We start from the raw sequence: 14,848 nt of genomic DNA on the forward strand, positions 1-14,848 counted from the left end.
AAGTGAACTGGAAAACTATATCAAGGGAGGTTGCTACCCCTTCAAAAACAGAATGTGACTTAAATTGGTAATACAACACACAAAAACGATAGAGCGGGACGCGAGTTGAATATTGATTACCCTCAAACTTTGTGATCTATTTTTCTCATTATTTTATATTTTAAAAAATATTTCAATAATCATATATCCATAGTTCGATTTAGGGGTTGGTTTGTTATCCAAGGTTTAAATAAAGTCAAAGACTATTGCCTGGTGATCACTATCGGTGCACTGTTCACTGACGTTCCAAAACAAACCGCGAGCTAGTAAAGGACTAACAAAAGTCAGATCCACAACCGAACCGAACCCCCTTTCCGGTAAGTATTAACCCGACTATCGTTAGCCAATATGATATCTAACTGCGCGGAAGCCTCCAAGAAACAACGCCCTCTTGAATTCATCAGTAAATTTCCCTGTTCTGTGGTCCATGTATCGAAATCATCGGCATGACTTTTGGTTTCCGTCCTTTTGCATCCAGAACCAATGTCTCCAGCATGTCCTCGAATTCGGTCACCGTCAGGCTTGGAAGAGCATAGCAGCTGTAAACGTATATGCCTATTTTTGCCCATACGAATCCACTTGTGGACTGCCTCATACATTCCTGTATGGCTTGGTCCCCGCATGCCCGCAAGGCCGCCTCATATGTTGGATCGACTACCCATACATTATTCTATAGGGTTCGCTTATTATAGCCACTTCTACCTTTGATTTATGGGTGGTTTGCAAGAACAGATCGGACGCGACCCCCGTCTGCATCGGCTAGATCGATCAACCTTACTTGTGCACACTCTCGGTAGATGTCTGTACCGGAAACACTTAAAGTATTTCTTCAATGAGATTTGCTCTCTAAGATGACATACTACCCATCCAATACGAACCTTCCCGACACCCAACAGCTTGCGCGATGCTTCTGCTGGCAGCCGGATGGTCGCCGTCTGTGTACCTCCATGTGCCTTTGTAAGGCTTACAATGGATGCCTTCTGCAAGTCGTGCAGCTCCAACTGCTCCGCAAAGGGAGTGCAGATTTACGCCTTACAAGTGACCTCGTCTAAGTCCTTGGACAGTATAGCGATTTCATGCTTTTCACCATTTTCACCATGCACGGCAAAATTTTCCCCAAGTAAATTTTTCACTTAGCTACGAAAGCTCTCGGCTATACTCTCTTCGGACCTTCTCAGTTCCAGTACATCCCCCCCCCCCCCAGTCTTTGAGATTAGGGTCAGCTTTCACTCTTCGTAATATGCCTTCATAGGACATACTACCCATGCTTCAAATGATGATCGCCTCGGGACAGATTCTCTCTTTCTTTTTTGGCTTCTTTGGTTCAACCTTAGTCTAACCGTCGTGTGATTTAGACACTGCTTTCCCGTTTACTAAGGCTTTAGGTCCCTCTCCAAAGCGGGTGGTACGCCTTTTTGTTTTTTTGGGAACCGGCTGCCTTCCTGGATGTTCGTCTTTTCCCGCACCTTCTTTTTTCTCTGCCCATCCGCGAGTATAAGGTTAGTTGTCACCGGCGAAGCAGTAATTCTAGGGCTCTTCTTTGAATCTTTCGTATCTTCTCGCGATTTGTTATATAGAACCCTGATGGCTCTCACCATATACTAAATTGCTTGTTGCATGTTGTGTTTATCTTCTATGAATTCCGACAACTAAACAATTTTCGCTCCAAGCAAAATGAAGGATGACTCTTTCGGGTTGGACTTGTATTCCAAAGCCTCCCTTCTTCTTTCCGCACATTTTCTGGCATTAACGGGATTCCAGTTGCCCAGGTCCTTTTCGGCCTTGGATATTGGGGGAGATCTGATAATCGTTGAGCTTCTCCTAAACGGATCCGGCTCTCAATATTGAGGAGCTTCTCCTAACTCTTTACACTAAGACGCGGTTGGTGTCACTGCGCCTTTTAACGACCAACGTTCTCCTTTGGGCGCATCCTTCTGCGCGTTTGCTATGGGTGTTCTAGCGAGCGATGTGCCCGGTTTAAACAACTCCTTGTCTGCCTGTCTGTCTGTCCGTCACACGCATTTTTCTCGGAGACGGTAGAAGCAATTCACACCAAATTTGGTGGTATGCTCACGCATATAGTGAGTTACTTAATTCTACATCGAATTTAAGGGGGTTCCCATACATGCAAAAGGGGGTGTACATTTATTTTCATCAAATATAGTCGTGTGGGGTATCAAATAAAAGGCCTTGGTTAGTACTTTCCGAAACCGGTCTTAGTTTTAACATTTGTTGGAAAGGTGGGGAGTTCGGGTGGTCGAAAGTGGTCATTTCTTTAACGGATGATATTATAAATGAAATTTTCATTTGAAAGCGTCATTTGATATGGTTTCATAAAAGTTAATAAATAGGTTGTGCTTGCTAGGCCGTCAGTTAGACCTGACTTCTTCATTTGCATTTTTCGCGAGGTTTCTACTTGGAAGGGCTTAAAGTAATTCGAAAATTCACTTAACGTTCTATATAATCACGTCAAATATGTTAGTTTTAACGTTTTACAAAACATGGTCACTTGTGAGTGATGAAATCATCAACAAGCCAACATCGATTCAATTCAAATGATCACATAAGCTTTCCTAGAACTTTGTAAGAACTGGGACGGGGCTAACTTTTCTGGGAGATGTTATATGAATTGCTTTTCGAAGATTTTGTGGAGGGAAGTATACACATCAACTAATTATCATGAATGGAGCTGTTTTTATTATTTTCTATACTTTCATTAACCGCATACTCGACCTAACGAGAATAAGCTCCAATACTACTATATAATATTGTTATCATAGATTCAACTTGTTTTCAACATTCTTGGGGAGTTTTCCCACTTTATCGCATTCAAACCAACGGAAAGGAAATAGCAATTTTCTCCGCTGATTTAGTTTAGACGAGTTTCTTGGGCCGATTGGTGCACCTGAGTCAGTATTGACTGAATAAACTCAGTGAGTAATGGCAATTATGGTGAAACGCCTTCAAAGTCATACACGTAATAAGGCCAATGAGATAAGTTGGAAATGAATAAGTTTTGTGCCATTTGATTAATGCAAGGGGAAGAGATGACTGAATGCTTTTGTCGATTGTGTTAATTAAACTCGGAATGTTCACGAAATTGTTGATATTGACATCATTATTTGCATGCGCTTCACTTGCTTTTTTGCACGAAAGAATTGAGCCACTTCGCCTTGATTTCGGAATAAGACGACGACGGTCAAATTAAATGGCTTAACTGATGTCATGCAAATTTATTATAATTGCATGGTTACGATTAAAAATGGAAATTCTTGTATATGGGTTTATGGTTACGAGTGTGTACATAAGTATATCCTCTCCAATATAGAAGAACAGTGGTGAACATTTGTTCGTTATCTGAGTATAAGGCTCTGCGACTATCAAGTGTTTTTATGGTTTACGAGAGAGATGGAAAAGCGGGGGTTTTCTGGGCTTGGGGTAGAAATTTCTAGGCAAAAACGGAATAATTAGGGGTTCACATAGAAAAAGAATTAAAAATTTAAATTAAATTAAATTTTATTATATTTATATTACTTAATTATACTCACTTAACTAATATAATATAATTTAAAAATTAATTTAAACTAGCTTACTTTTGATTTGTTATTTAAGTTACTTTTTCCCGGAAAAATTTTGCTAAAAAATTCGTTTTTTTTTAATTGTGTGTTGTGATGGGAATGAGGGACAAGCCGCCGACGTGTGGCGGGCTAGACTGGCCTCCACCATAAGATCTAGGGGCATTCGGATCGGTCGTGGAGTCTGTATCGAGGATGATCCAGACCTCAAAGGAGCCAAAGTAAGGATAGCCTACCTTGAAAAAAGAAATATCGAATTGGCGAAGACACTCGAAGATCTTAAAAATGAAATATTACTGATAAAGAAAAATGGAAACCTCACTGAGCAGCTAACGGCTGGGGAGGTAGGCCCGCCGTCTCCAAGGGTAGTCAGGAAAAAAGGAAGCTTTCTTCTAATACTTCCACAGTCATGGAGGAGCCGAGTTGTTTTGAAGGCCAGCAAGTTTTCGGCAGCGAATCTATCCGTATGTATGACACAGAAAATCATTAAGCTGACGGTGCGTGAGACAGTGACTGCGGTGGTGGAAATGTCCCGGAAGAGGGGTTGCTGGTTACAGTAGGATAAGTGCGGCAAAGATAGCCCTTAAGAGGCAGAAATGGGTGAATTTTTGTTCTATGTATCAAAAAATTTAAAAAAGAAAAACAAAAGTTAAGAAAAAAATGATAACTAATGAAAGGAATAACACGAGTAGGACTTGAAAATTTAAAAAATCGCCCGACCGGGGCTACAAGTAGCACCCGAAATAAAGAAAAGGGGGAAAGGGTGCTCCTTACTAATGTATATGAATTAAGTGGTAGAAATTTAGACACTCTACTTAATGGGAGCGTGGGGCTCTCGAATTTTATTATCAAAATGTAAAAAATCAAATAATCAAATGCAAAAAAAATAGCGGATTACAAGAAAGCTCGGGACGTCTTCGAACTAGGGAAGACTCCTCACTTCAGCAAACCTTCCTTCTGAAAGGTTTGGATACATAGGAAGAGCCCGATGAGGCGCTCAAAATGCTTCGGGAGACGGGAACTGAGGTCAAGTTCCCTTCAGTGTCGCGTTTTGGAAAAATCAATTTTGCCGCACTTCCTCGTGCAGATAAGCTCGGAGAGCCGGGGAAGCGATCTGATCGGCATCAGCTCGTTTAATTACCAGGCAATTCGTTTTGAGCGCCTGATGAGAGGCGAAATAGTCCAATGTCGAAGATGCCAGCGCTATGGCCACTCAGCAGTGAACTGTCAAATGACCTTGCGATATGTAAAGTGCGGGAGAGGTCATGCCGCAGTCGGATGTTCGTTGACTGAAGCAAAGGGCAAAGAAAAAACCTACTGTGTCAACTGCGTAAGCGGAGGGCATCCGGCTTCATACCGTGGATGTCCTGCATACCGTAATGTTAAGGTCACATGCCAGCAGGCGTCAAGATCGGCTCAAAGGACGAAGATGTCAGCGGTGTTGAACGGTTCCGTCATTTCGGCACCAATTGTCGCGGGGATCCATTTTGCAGAAGTAGTACGACAAGGGGGAGCTAAGAAGCTATATATAACGGTACCACTGGAAGGTCTCCGGATCATCGTGATTAATGTGAATTCCATCTTAGGAATCCATATTATGAGCGGAGCTCCTTGATTTCAGCCCCACATTGTCTCGAATTCAGAAACCCACCTCAGTTCGAGGCATTCGATATCATTCAAAGATTTTGCATTCGTGGGGAACGCTAGACGAAATTGTGATGGGGGTGGTGGTACTGGAATACTTGTCGTTATCAGGCATATTAATAGGCCTGTATAATAATTATATTATAGTCGGCGACTTGAATGCCTAGCATTCATCGTGGCTAAACGCCACAAATTATTCCAAAGGAGTATTCCTCAAATTTTGGATAGAGCAATACCAGATAGAGTATAAATGCGAATCAAATAGTCCAACCTGGTCCAGGACAAATTTCTATCTGGATTTGTGCATTGCTGACGGGCGTTTGAACTTTAGTTTTAGGAATCCTCAACGATAGCGACTATAATGCTATTCTTATAGAGGTGCTGTTTGATGGACGACGAGTTTGCCTTCTGCCGATGGACAGTGGCGTCTACAGGCTGAACTTAAAACAAGCAGATTGGAAGAAATTCCAAGAGAGGTTCCGGATTTCGGGTCACCTCGACCAACAGACGATACCTACTTAGGACCCGGTTTCAATCAGTGAAAGACAAAAAAGAGTATACAGAAAAAGCGGTATTTATAAGATCTCCTGCCCAGACTGCGACAAGATTTACGTAGGGCAAACAAAACGGCTAGTCCATACCAGGGTGTTAGAACACTTCAAGGAGGCCGAATCCGCTAAAAATAAGAATAACCCACATATAAGGTTCGCGGTTGTCAGACATATAATAGAGCAGGGACACCATATGTCGTTGGACTACGCCAATATCTTGAAGGAGGTGAACGACGTTAGGAGACTAGATTCCTACCAGAGTTTTCATATCTCGAGAATTTCCCTTGAAAAAAGGCTAAACACGGACATGGGCAACAATTTTCCCACCTTGGTTGAACTCTTGATGAGCGTCTCCAATTTAACGAGCACGTTAAAGTTGCGCTAGAAAGGGCTCGCAAGGCATTCATGTATTTTCGAAAACTCTTTTATGCTCCACATCTTAGCCGGAACTTGCCGGTCTCAACTATCAAGTACTGCTTGCGGCTCATGTCGGTAAACCGGACATGTTCCTGTGATCAGTCCATGCTTTTATGCAAGGTTTTGATGAATTACCTTACATCTAGCATTATGCCTGGTGTTGTATTGCACCGGTGCCATAACAGTGCAGGCAGAAATGAGATGGTCCAACGTCTCTAAAGCTGAACCACACATTCTGCACTGGTCATTCTCCACCCGTTCTTTCATGATGAACTTTTTATAAGCTTGGGTGGCGACCACGCCGTCCTAAATGGCACACATGAACCCCTCCGTCTCAGCAAACAGCTCCTCAGCACGCAGTCATCTGTTCGACAAATGCAAATAGACTAATGGTTGCCAAAGACAATTCACGTGTTTACCGTGTATTGCTTTCGACTTCCATTCATCGGTCCGTTCTTGGTCCGACTTCACGCCACTCAGAGGATTGAAAGATCGATCCTTCAAGTTAAGTGGAGTCAGCCCACAGTCTGCCTTACAGGCAGTTGCATGCAAGGGACTCGCTTGCTTTTTGCTGTAAAAATAAGCGCGCAGTAAGTTGACTTGGTGATGATGTTGTGCCGCCACGTCAACCGCGGCTCTACCTCCGATGTCACGAGGCAGGTCCATCCGCTCTACGGCAGAGTTTGGATGATGCATTCGGAATTTGGACATAGTTGTCCGTATCCGCCGCTGGACGTTTTCCAGGTCGGTCTTCGTCCACGGTAATATTCCGAATGCATAAGACAGTGAAGGGATAGCGAATACATTCAATGCGCTTATTTTATTCTTCATCGAGAGATGCGATTTCAGTACCAGCTTTACACGTTGCAGGAATTCGGACAGCAGATCACAAACTTGAGCATGGATTCCTTGCAGAATTCGTAGGTACTTGTGGAAGTCTGTCTCGGTCATAGCGTCGATGTGGAGGTCACCAATACTATGTCCGGCATGCGACTCATGATGACTTTTGCGTATGGCTTGGATTCGACACTTGTCTTATCCAAACTCCATCCGAATATCACGACTGAACATATCTACTATTGGCAACAGGTTTCTAAGGTGGTCGTCAGTGGCAGCATACAGCGTGATGTCATCTAAGAAAATCAAGTCTGTCAGTTCGCACATAGCATGTAAGCCATATTTAATTGCAAAACCATGCCCTCTAGCATCATTCAGTAGCTATGAAAGGGGATTCAGTGCCATACAAAACCAAAGGGACTCAACGAATCCTCCTGGAAGATGCCCTCCGGTCGGTAAGATGTTGTTGCCAGCACCGTTATTTCGTGGTATGAGCGGATGATGAAGAGGTTCATTTCTTCAGTCTACTTCATCCGCAGCCTATGCGAACCTGCTGAAGTGGTCGCCACAGATTGTGGCGAAACAACTGCAGCAGGTGGAGCAGTGCTCCTGGTCGTCGTGGCGCCTAGACGCCGAACCGCCCCACGATTAGCGGTTTCGACGCCCTGCTGTCCATTACGGGAGCCCGACCCAGTCACCAAGTTAGATGACTCCCGCCGGTTATCCGTACCGGACCTCAAGTTTCTTCTTCTTCTCATTTTTGATGCTGCATTTTATCCTTAGCTGCCAGGTGTGGTGATAGCCTACTGAGTGAGTATTCTGCAGGACTGCAAAGTTCCTGCACTTTCCTCACCTACCCCGTGAGACGCTGCGGTGGCTTACAGACTGAAACTTTCCATCCCTCCTCCTTTCACATTATTTTTGTTAGTTTAAAAGATTGTTTTTCTTTTTGTTCATTTTTGCAGTCTATATATTATTGTTACCTATTTCTGAAAAATAAAAATGATTTTTAAAAACTAAAAAACTAACGGGGCTCACATAATTTTCACCCCAGATCTATACGATTTTCATCCGGGGCTCGGATTTTCTGTTTGCGGTCCTGAGTGTTTTCCATATGCAATTTCTGTGTTACATAAATAAATTACAAATCCCAGGCCTAATTTCATTAATGTATCGACTCGGTGATGACCACAACATAGAACTGCTTATAGTCAGTGTGTCATTGAATAAAATGAAAATCTTAAATCTTTTCAAGTTTCAGTTCTCCACCAATCTCCACCTCTGCCATGCCTGGCCTGGATCAGCATTTAAAAATAGTTAACCGCAACATGATTTGATTTACAATAAAACTACACACGAGCAACACATGGTTCATTCTAGTCGTTCAAAGTTGTTACAAAAATTTCGATTACGAAACATAACGTGTTTCCGGCTATTTTAATGATATCATTTATCGGCAATTCCATTAGGCATACATAAAAGATTTTTAGACTCATGTGAATAGCAAATTTGGTATTGTAAAGCGTCTATTCTTGGACTAACATATTTTGGTTAATTACTACGTGATATTTTTGTTAACATGAAAACTGAACATTGGCTAATGCAATTTTTTATTTGAATTATTCATTACAGATTTAATTTACGTATTTTGTTTGGAAATTAAGACAAAATGTCGCATACAGTCACGATCACCCGTACAACTACCACATCCGGTACCACATCGGCTCTTATCATCAATACCGGATATCTGAAGACAATTCCAGGACTTTTGAAGCTTGTACAGTTGGTAAGTGGATGAAAACAGATACATTTGTATATAATTCATATTAATTAACCGATACTTACACGGTGATAGTTTACTTCATAGAGGAAATCACGCTACGAATTTCTTATTAACACAGGGATTTATTTTCTTCTACTAACATTCAAGAAACCTTTAAAGAAGTTTGAATCTTTGGGCGGATATTATATTGGTTGCCAGAGTTATGGGAATGAGAATCAAATATCCTTTACTGCATGACAAAGTTCCTCCACTTCTCTATTTGTATAAGCATTTCTTTCCTAGAAAGTAGCAGGAAATATTTATTAGCACTGAGTAACCACAAATCCTTTTAAGAAGTTACTATTGATACGTCCTTATTATATGCATGACGTTAAGAAAGACTAGTTGGATATGTAAAAGGATTTCAAGATGATATTAAGAATGAAAATCTGATTATTTGATAATTATTTGTATGTGTACCCTCCCATATGCTTGGAGGAATCGATGGTAATTGATTACATGTGAAGTATTGCATATGATATGTCTTTTGTTAAGACCAACTGTCGACGATTCAGAAATCGCTGGCCTTCACCTGATTCAGTCTTGGTTTCGATTATATTGAGGCATTTCGGGACAACCATTCGCGACGGCTTCTCCATACATATGCGTGTTGCTTCAAGTGGGTTGTACCTGGTTGATTTGGTTTGTTGCTTGACTCGCTGAATTTTTGGCAGCACCCTTCGAGAAAATGTCCGTAAGATTGCTTAAGGGGGTCTTCTACGGTCAAACGTAAATTTTAGGCCCTTTTTTGGGAATTAATTGACTTTTCAAAAACATTTTAAAAAAATTACCCATAGTTTGTCCTATGTCATTGAAACGTCCATCCTTCAGCCTTGGTCGAAATGTCATGGGCAATTTTGAAGCATTTTGTCTATTCGTAATCAAACAAATTATATTTGTCATTAATAAGTGTTCCGTTCGCTATGTTTTCCCGTTCGGAAGATTTTCAAAAACGGCCTCGGGAAGTCATAGTGAGATTTCTGCTGAATAATTAAAAAAAAAGATTGATTGAATTACATAAACATTTCCAGTAGAATTTATGTCGGAATGTTTAAAAAAGTCAACTTTCGAGATAACGCGTTAAAAGATGAAGGCTGGTATAACATGACTGCAGACAGTTACGATTCAATCTGCAATCTGCGACTAAGCGCTCGAAAAGGCCGCAGGTGGTCATGTTCCCCCTCCCAAATACCCAAAAAGAAACGTGCTTTTCATGAATTCCTTTTTATGACGTATTGTTAACATCACCTACTTTCAAAGTATGCAAGAACAATAAAACGATTTTTTGAAACCATGTCGGTAGAAGACTCCTTAAGGCTGCTGGCCCAGACTTGACTTTGGCTGTGTCTAGGTCTGGTTCCTTGAGACTTAAGTTTAATGAAAACACATTACTTTCCTCAGAGAGAATTATTCCTCCTGAAAAAATAGATATCGTTCACCAAAAATGTAACCTTAAATATTTCTTAATAATCCTAGTTTGCGGACTGCAGTTAAGTCCGTATGTTAACATGCTGTTTACATTTTTCTTTAAGATTACCACAGCGCCCCCTAGCGTGGCAGCAGAAATACACTTTTTTTGGAGATGGGGGTATAAGTTGGAAAAATTACTACGCATGCTCAAGATATCAATAAATATCAATAAAAAAATTCGTATTTGTACCTTTATCCAGTTCTTCACAAAAAATTTCCAAAAAAGCGAAAAAAACGGCCGTCATACGGGATGACCCCCTTAAGGAGTTAACCCCACTTGCTACGCAAAAAATAAGTCATTTCCTCGATTTTTTTTTTAAGAAAACTACGGAACATTTTTAAACGATCACTATATTATCTTGAAGCGCATATTTTGAACAATTTTCAATGATTTTTTTATTGAACACAAAACACACGTGTTGCCCTAAAAAAATGGGAAAAAACACGACCTGAATCATCTGAATCAAAAAATGTCGACGAATTTAATTCATCATCATCATCAATGGCGCAACAACCGGTATCCGGACTAGGCCTGCCTTAATAAGGAACTCCAGACATCCCGGTTTTGCGCCGAGGTCCACCAATTCGATAACCCTAAAAGCTGTCTGGTGTCCTGACCTACGCCATCGCTCCATCTTAGGCAGGGTTTGCTTCGTCTTCTTTTTCTACCATAGATATTGCCCTTATAGACTTTCCGGGTGGGATCATCCTCATCCATACGGATTAAGTGACCCGCCCAGCGTAACCTATTGAGTCGGATTTCCACAACCGGACGGTCATGGTATCGCTCATAGATTTCGTCATTGTGTAGGCTACGGAATCGTCCATCCTCATGTAGAGGGCCAAAAATTCTTAGGAGGATTCTTCTCTCGAACGCGGCCAAGAGTTCGCAATTTTTCTTGTTAAGAACCCAAGTTTCCAAGGAAAACATGAGGACTGGCAAGATCTTGTATAGTAAGAGCTTTGACCCTACGGTGAGACGTTTCGAGCGGAGCAGTCTTTGTAAGCTGAAATAGGCTCTATTGGCTGACAACAACCGTGCGCGGATTTCATCATCGTAGTTGTTATCGGTTGTGATTTTCGACCCTAGATAGGAGAAATTATCAACGGTTTCAAAGTTGTATTCTCCTATCCTTATTTTTCCTGTTTGACCAGTGCGGTTTGATGTTGTTGGTTGATTCGTCTTCGGTACTGACGTTGCCACCATATATTTTGTCTTGCCTTCATTGATGTGCAGCCCAAGATCTCGCGCCAGTCGCCGCCTGCTCGATCTGGATGAAGGCAGTTTGTACGTCATGGGTGGTTCTACCCATGATGCCGATATCGTCAGTATAGGCCAGTAGTTGGGTGGACTTGAAGAGGATCGTACCTCTTGCATTTACCTCAGCATCACGGATCACTTACTCGAGGGCCACGTTAAAGAGGACGCATGATAGAGCATCCCCTTGTCGTAGATCGTTGTTGATGTCGAATGGTCTTGAGAGTGATCCTGCTGCTTTTATCTGGCCTCGCACATATCTACATTCAACCTAAATGCTTCCCTTGTTCGCATTCGTCATTCCTGATGGAAGGTAGTGTCTCCCAGTATATTCACGGATGAAATATTGGAGTACATCAAGAGTAACTCAAGCTTACAAAGAAACGTAACTCCGACCGCGAGATATAAAACTATCTTAAAGTGACTTGTCCCCGCGAATAAGATTTTATAGCTAATCCTTCTTTCCGGCTGCAAAGTGTCTGGGTTCTGCGAAGGATACTCCATTTTTTTGCTGTGGCAGGGAGAGGGTATCGCAATCAAATATTTCTCTCTTCGGATCTCCTTCTGACCATGCTGTTTGTTACTTCTCCCGTGTAGGCCTTGCCCCTATATGGAGAATAGTTCGACAGTTTATCTAAACTTACTGGTAGATCCCCCCTCCCTTTTTTCCTCTGTGGCATTTTCAACCTTCACCTGCTCAACTGGTCAATAATCCTAGGTTTCCAATCATTTCCTCTCTCTAACTCTGTTTGGGAGTCAGCTAGGTGCAATTCCCGCAGAGCCAACTTCTATGCTCTCAATTTAGCTTTAGCACCAATGCACTATTTCCAACATTTTTTCCGACTTCATTCGCAAATGCTCTTTTATTTTGTTCTTACTTCTCTTTCATGTTTCGTGTTTACGGCTCAGTAAACATTTGAAAATGCCGAAAAGTAAAATGCATGGATATGGTTGATATCCAGTGTTCCTTGACGGAGTAGTACCTCACTACCAACAGAAATGTATGTCAGTACCTTGTTGTTATTCCATCCGTTCAGTAACATTCACAATCAACATCTGAGAATCTGAGATTTTTCCGATGGGTGGAAAAAGGGCACTTGTCTTGAGTATGATAACTGGAGTCACGAAAATACTGGCTAAACAAATCAAAGGACACCTCAATCGGTAAAGAACAGGCTTGTTTCTGTCCTGGATTCTCTTATACTGACCAACTTTACGCCCTTCGGATCACTTTAGAGCAGTGTGCAATGTTTAGATCAACGCTACATTGCAATTCATCGGTTTCGAGAACGCTTTTGACAGCCTGAACAGGGTGGGGCATTCTGGAGAAACTAATAGTTGAGCGAGAATTTGAGGTTGAAAGCGGAGATCACCAGGGTAGCATTTTGTCACCAGTATTATTTTTTCTTGTTATCGGCGAAGTTCTCCATGCTGCTTGGTCCTTCCTTTTTACACGCAGTGGTCTCATCACTAAAATCAAGTTAATGCTGTTCTGTGGTAGTGTTCATTCTGTGTTGCTATATTGGAGTAGCACATGGAAAGTGACCCCACTGTCTTTCAAATCCCCAGCTATTGTATCAAGCCACCGTTGCTACGGCCGGTCACTTCCCATGGACTTTGATGTTCGGGACCAATCTTGGCAAGTGAATTCTCGTCAGTGCGAAATAAGTGGCCATGCCATTAAAGACGAATGTAATCAAGGGCTGTTTTGTCCCTAGTCAATCGTAACATCTTCGTCCATATTATTGCGACGCATCGTTCATGGTCTTTTATAACCGGCCAACACTCACAACCATAGACCGCGACAGGATGGACGACACTGGTGGAGAGGTGAATGAAAACCATATTGGTTAACTAGTTGAGGCTATGCGTCTTCCTGTTTATTTTCGCAAATAATATTATGCAAGTCTTAACGACTTTAAATATACTTCTATCTTTGTATAGGCTTAGGGCAATTAATGTTTGAATCGGCGTCACGGCCAGCAGTGAGATTTGAACCGCGACTGCTATCCGGACACATGGAGATCATTATTTTGAGCAAATAAGAAACCCGAAAGTTCCTTCGTTTCCAGCGATATGGCTTTGGAAAAGTACACTATCATTATGTGTGCTTATGATATATGATCCCTACATATGTTGATAATTCTGTTCCTTTTAATCCTGAAAATTTACTCCCAAGACCTTCTCCCGTGTCCTCCTTTACGCAGTTTGCTAATATAAGACCAAGTCGAAAGTGTATGACGGCGAACATATGCTTTGCACACCATCCCGTGCACATCTGCCTGACTACAAGGTCTACGATAATTTCCTGCTTGTCACAAGTGAGTATTTGCTCGGGAAATTTTTTCAGTAGTGAAGGCAGACGAATAGCTTTGATCCTACTAGCTTACCTAACGGCGGGGCTACTTTCTCCTGCCCACAGTTCTGATCTTTTGACCTACTCGGGATTTTTTCCCTCTAGGGCTCGCATCTCGGCTTCCTGGGAGCCTTCCCTCTTGTGGGCTCATGTTTGCAGTTCTGCACTTCTTTAGTTCAATGGTGGGAGGCTTAAGTCATGACCCTCCATAAGGATCTTCTTTGGTTCAAGACGGACCGTCAGATGGCGCTTGCTTGTAGTTGTTTTCCGTTTGTCTTTCGTAAATTGTGCGGAGGTCCATCATCCCATAGCCCTCTGAAGTACTGTAAGATCGAGCTTACAAGGTATCAATGAAATTCCCTTTGAATATAGTCAGGAACATTCGACCGCAAACTATCCAATGGGCATGGCTTGCATAAAATCCTAGTTTGGAGTAGGTGTTTTTCGATCCCTGCATCTTAATCCGTCACTGCCCACTAAAGATCTTGGTAGACGAGAGACTTAGTTCCTAAAGAGCCACATATTGCCCCGGGGGAAAGATTGACTCCCCGGGGGCTTTATCCCTCATGGGTATATCCTGCAGTCCACTACTTGACCCCTATTTTACGGTGTTCACCTACCGACTCCAAGCAAAGTTTGGTGCCTTGCGATGGTGCACTCCTTACATCTAGGATCTATGTTATTCGCTTCGCTCACTACCGAAACGGCATGGATTGGTGCAAATGAAGGCTTAACCGTTGCTGAGGAGCCTAGTCTGACGGTCGCAGCGTTTCTTTTTACCTTTGATTGTAAATGCCTCAAAAGTTCCTTTTCCCTCAATCAAGGGCAAGTAGCTGCTTATGGTTTGCCCAGAGGCTTTGTCAGAAAGCGTTTTGCCTG

General features: G+C 42.2%; 1 protein-coding gene across 5 annotated transcripts in view; it reads left to right on the forward strand.

The window, feature by feature from the left end:
* Window positions 1-14,848, forward strand: part of LOC119656890 — a 53,291-nt gene that overhangs the window by 5,056 nt on the left and 33,387 nt on the right. For all 5 annotated transcript variants that reach the window (XM_038063562.1, XM_038063564.1, XM_038063565.1 and 2 more), the window contains exon 2: window positions 8,696-8,849. In XM_038063562.1, the coding sequence (XP_037919490.1) occupies window positions 8,733-8,849 (117 nt within the window). In that variant the 5' untranslated portion in view covers window positions 8,696-8,732. The remainder of the gene's footprint in view (window positions 1-8,695; window positions 8,850-14,848) is intronic.

Source organism: Hermetia illucens, chromosome 5 (assembly GCF_905115235.1).
Source record: "Hermetia illucens chromosome 5, iHerIll2.2.curated.20191125, whole genome shotgun sequence".
In the NCBI taxonomy this organism is placed as follows: domain Eukaryota; kingdom Metazoa; phylum Arthropoda; class Insecta; order Diptera; family Stratiomyidae; genus Hermetia; species Hermetia illucens.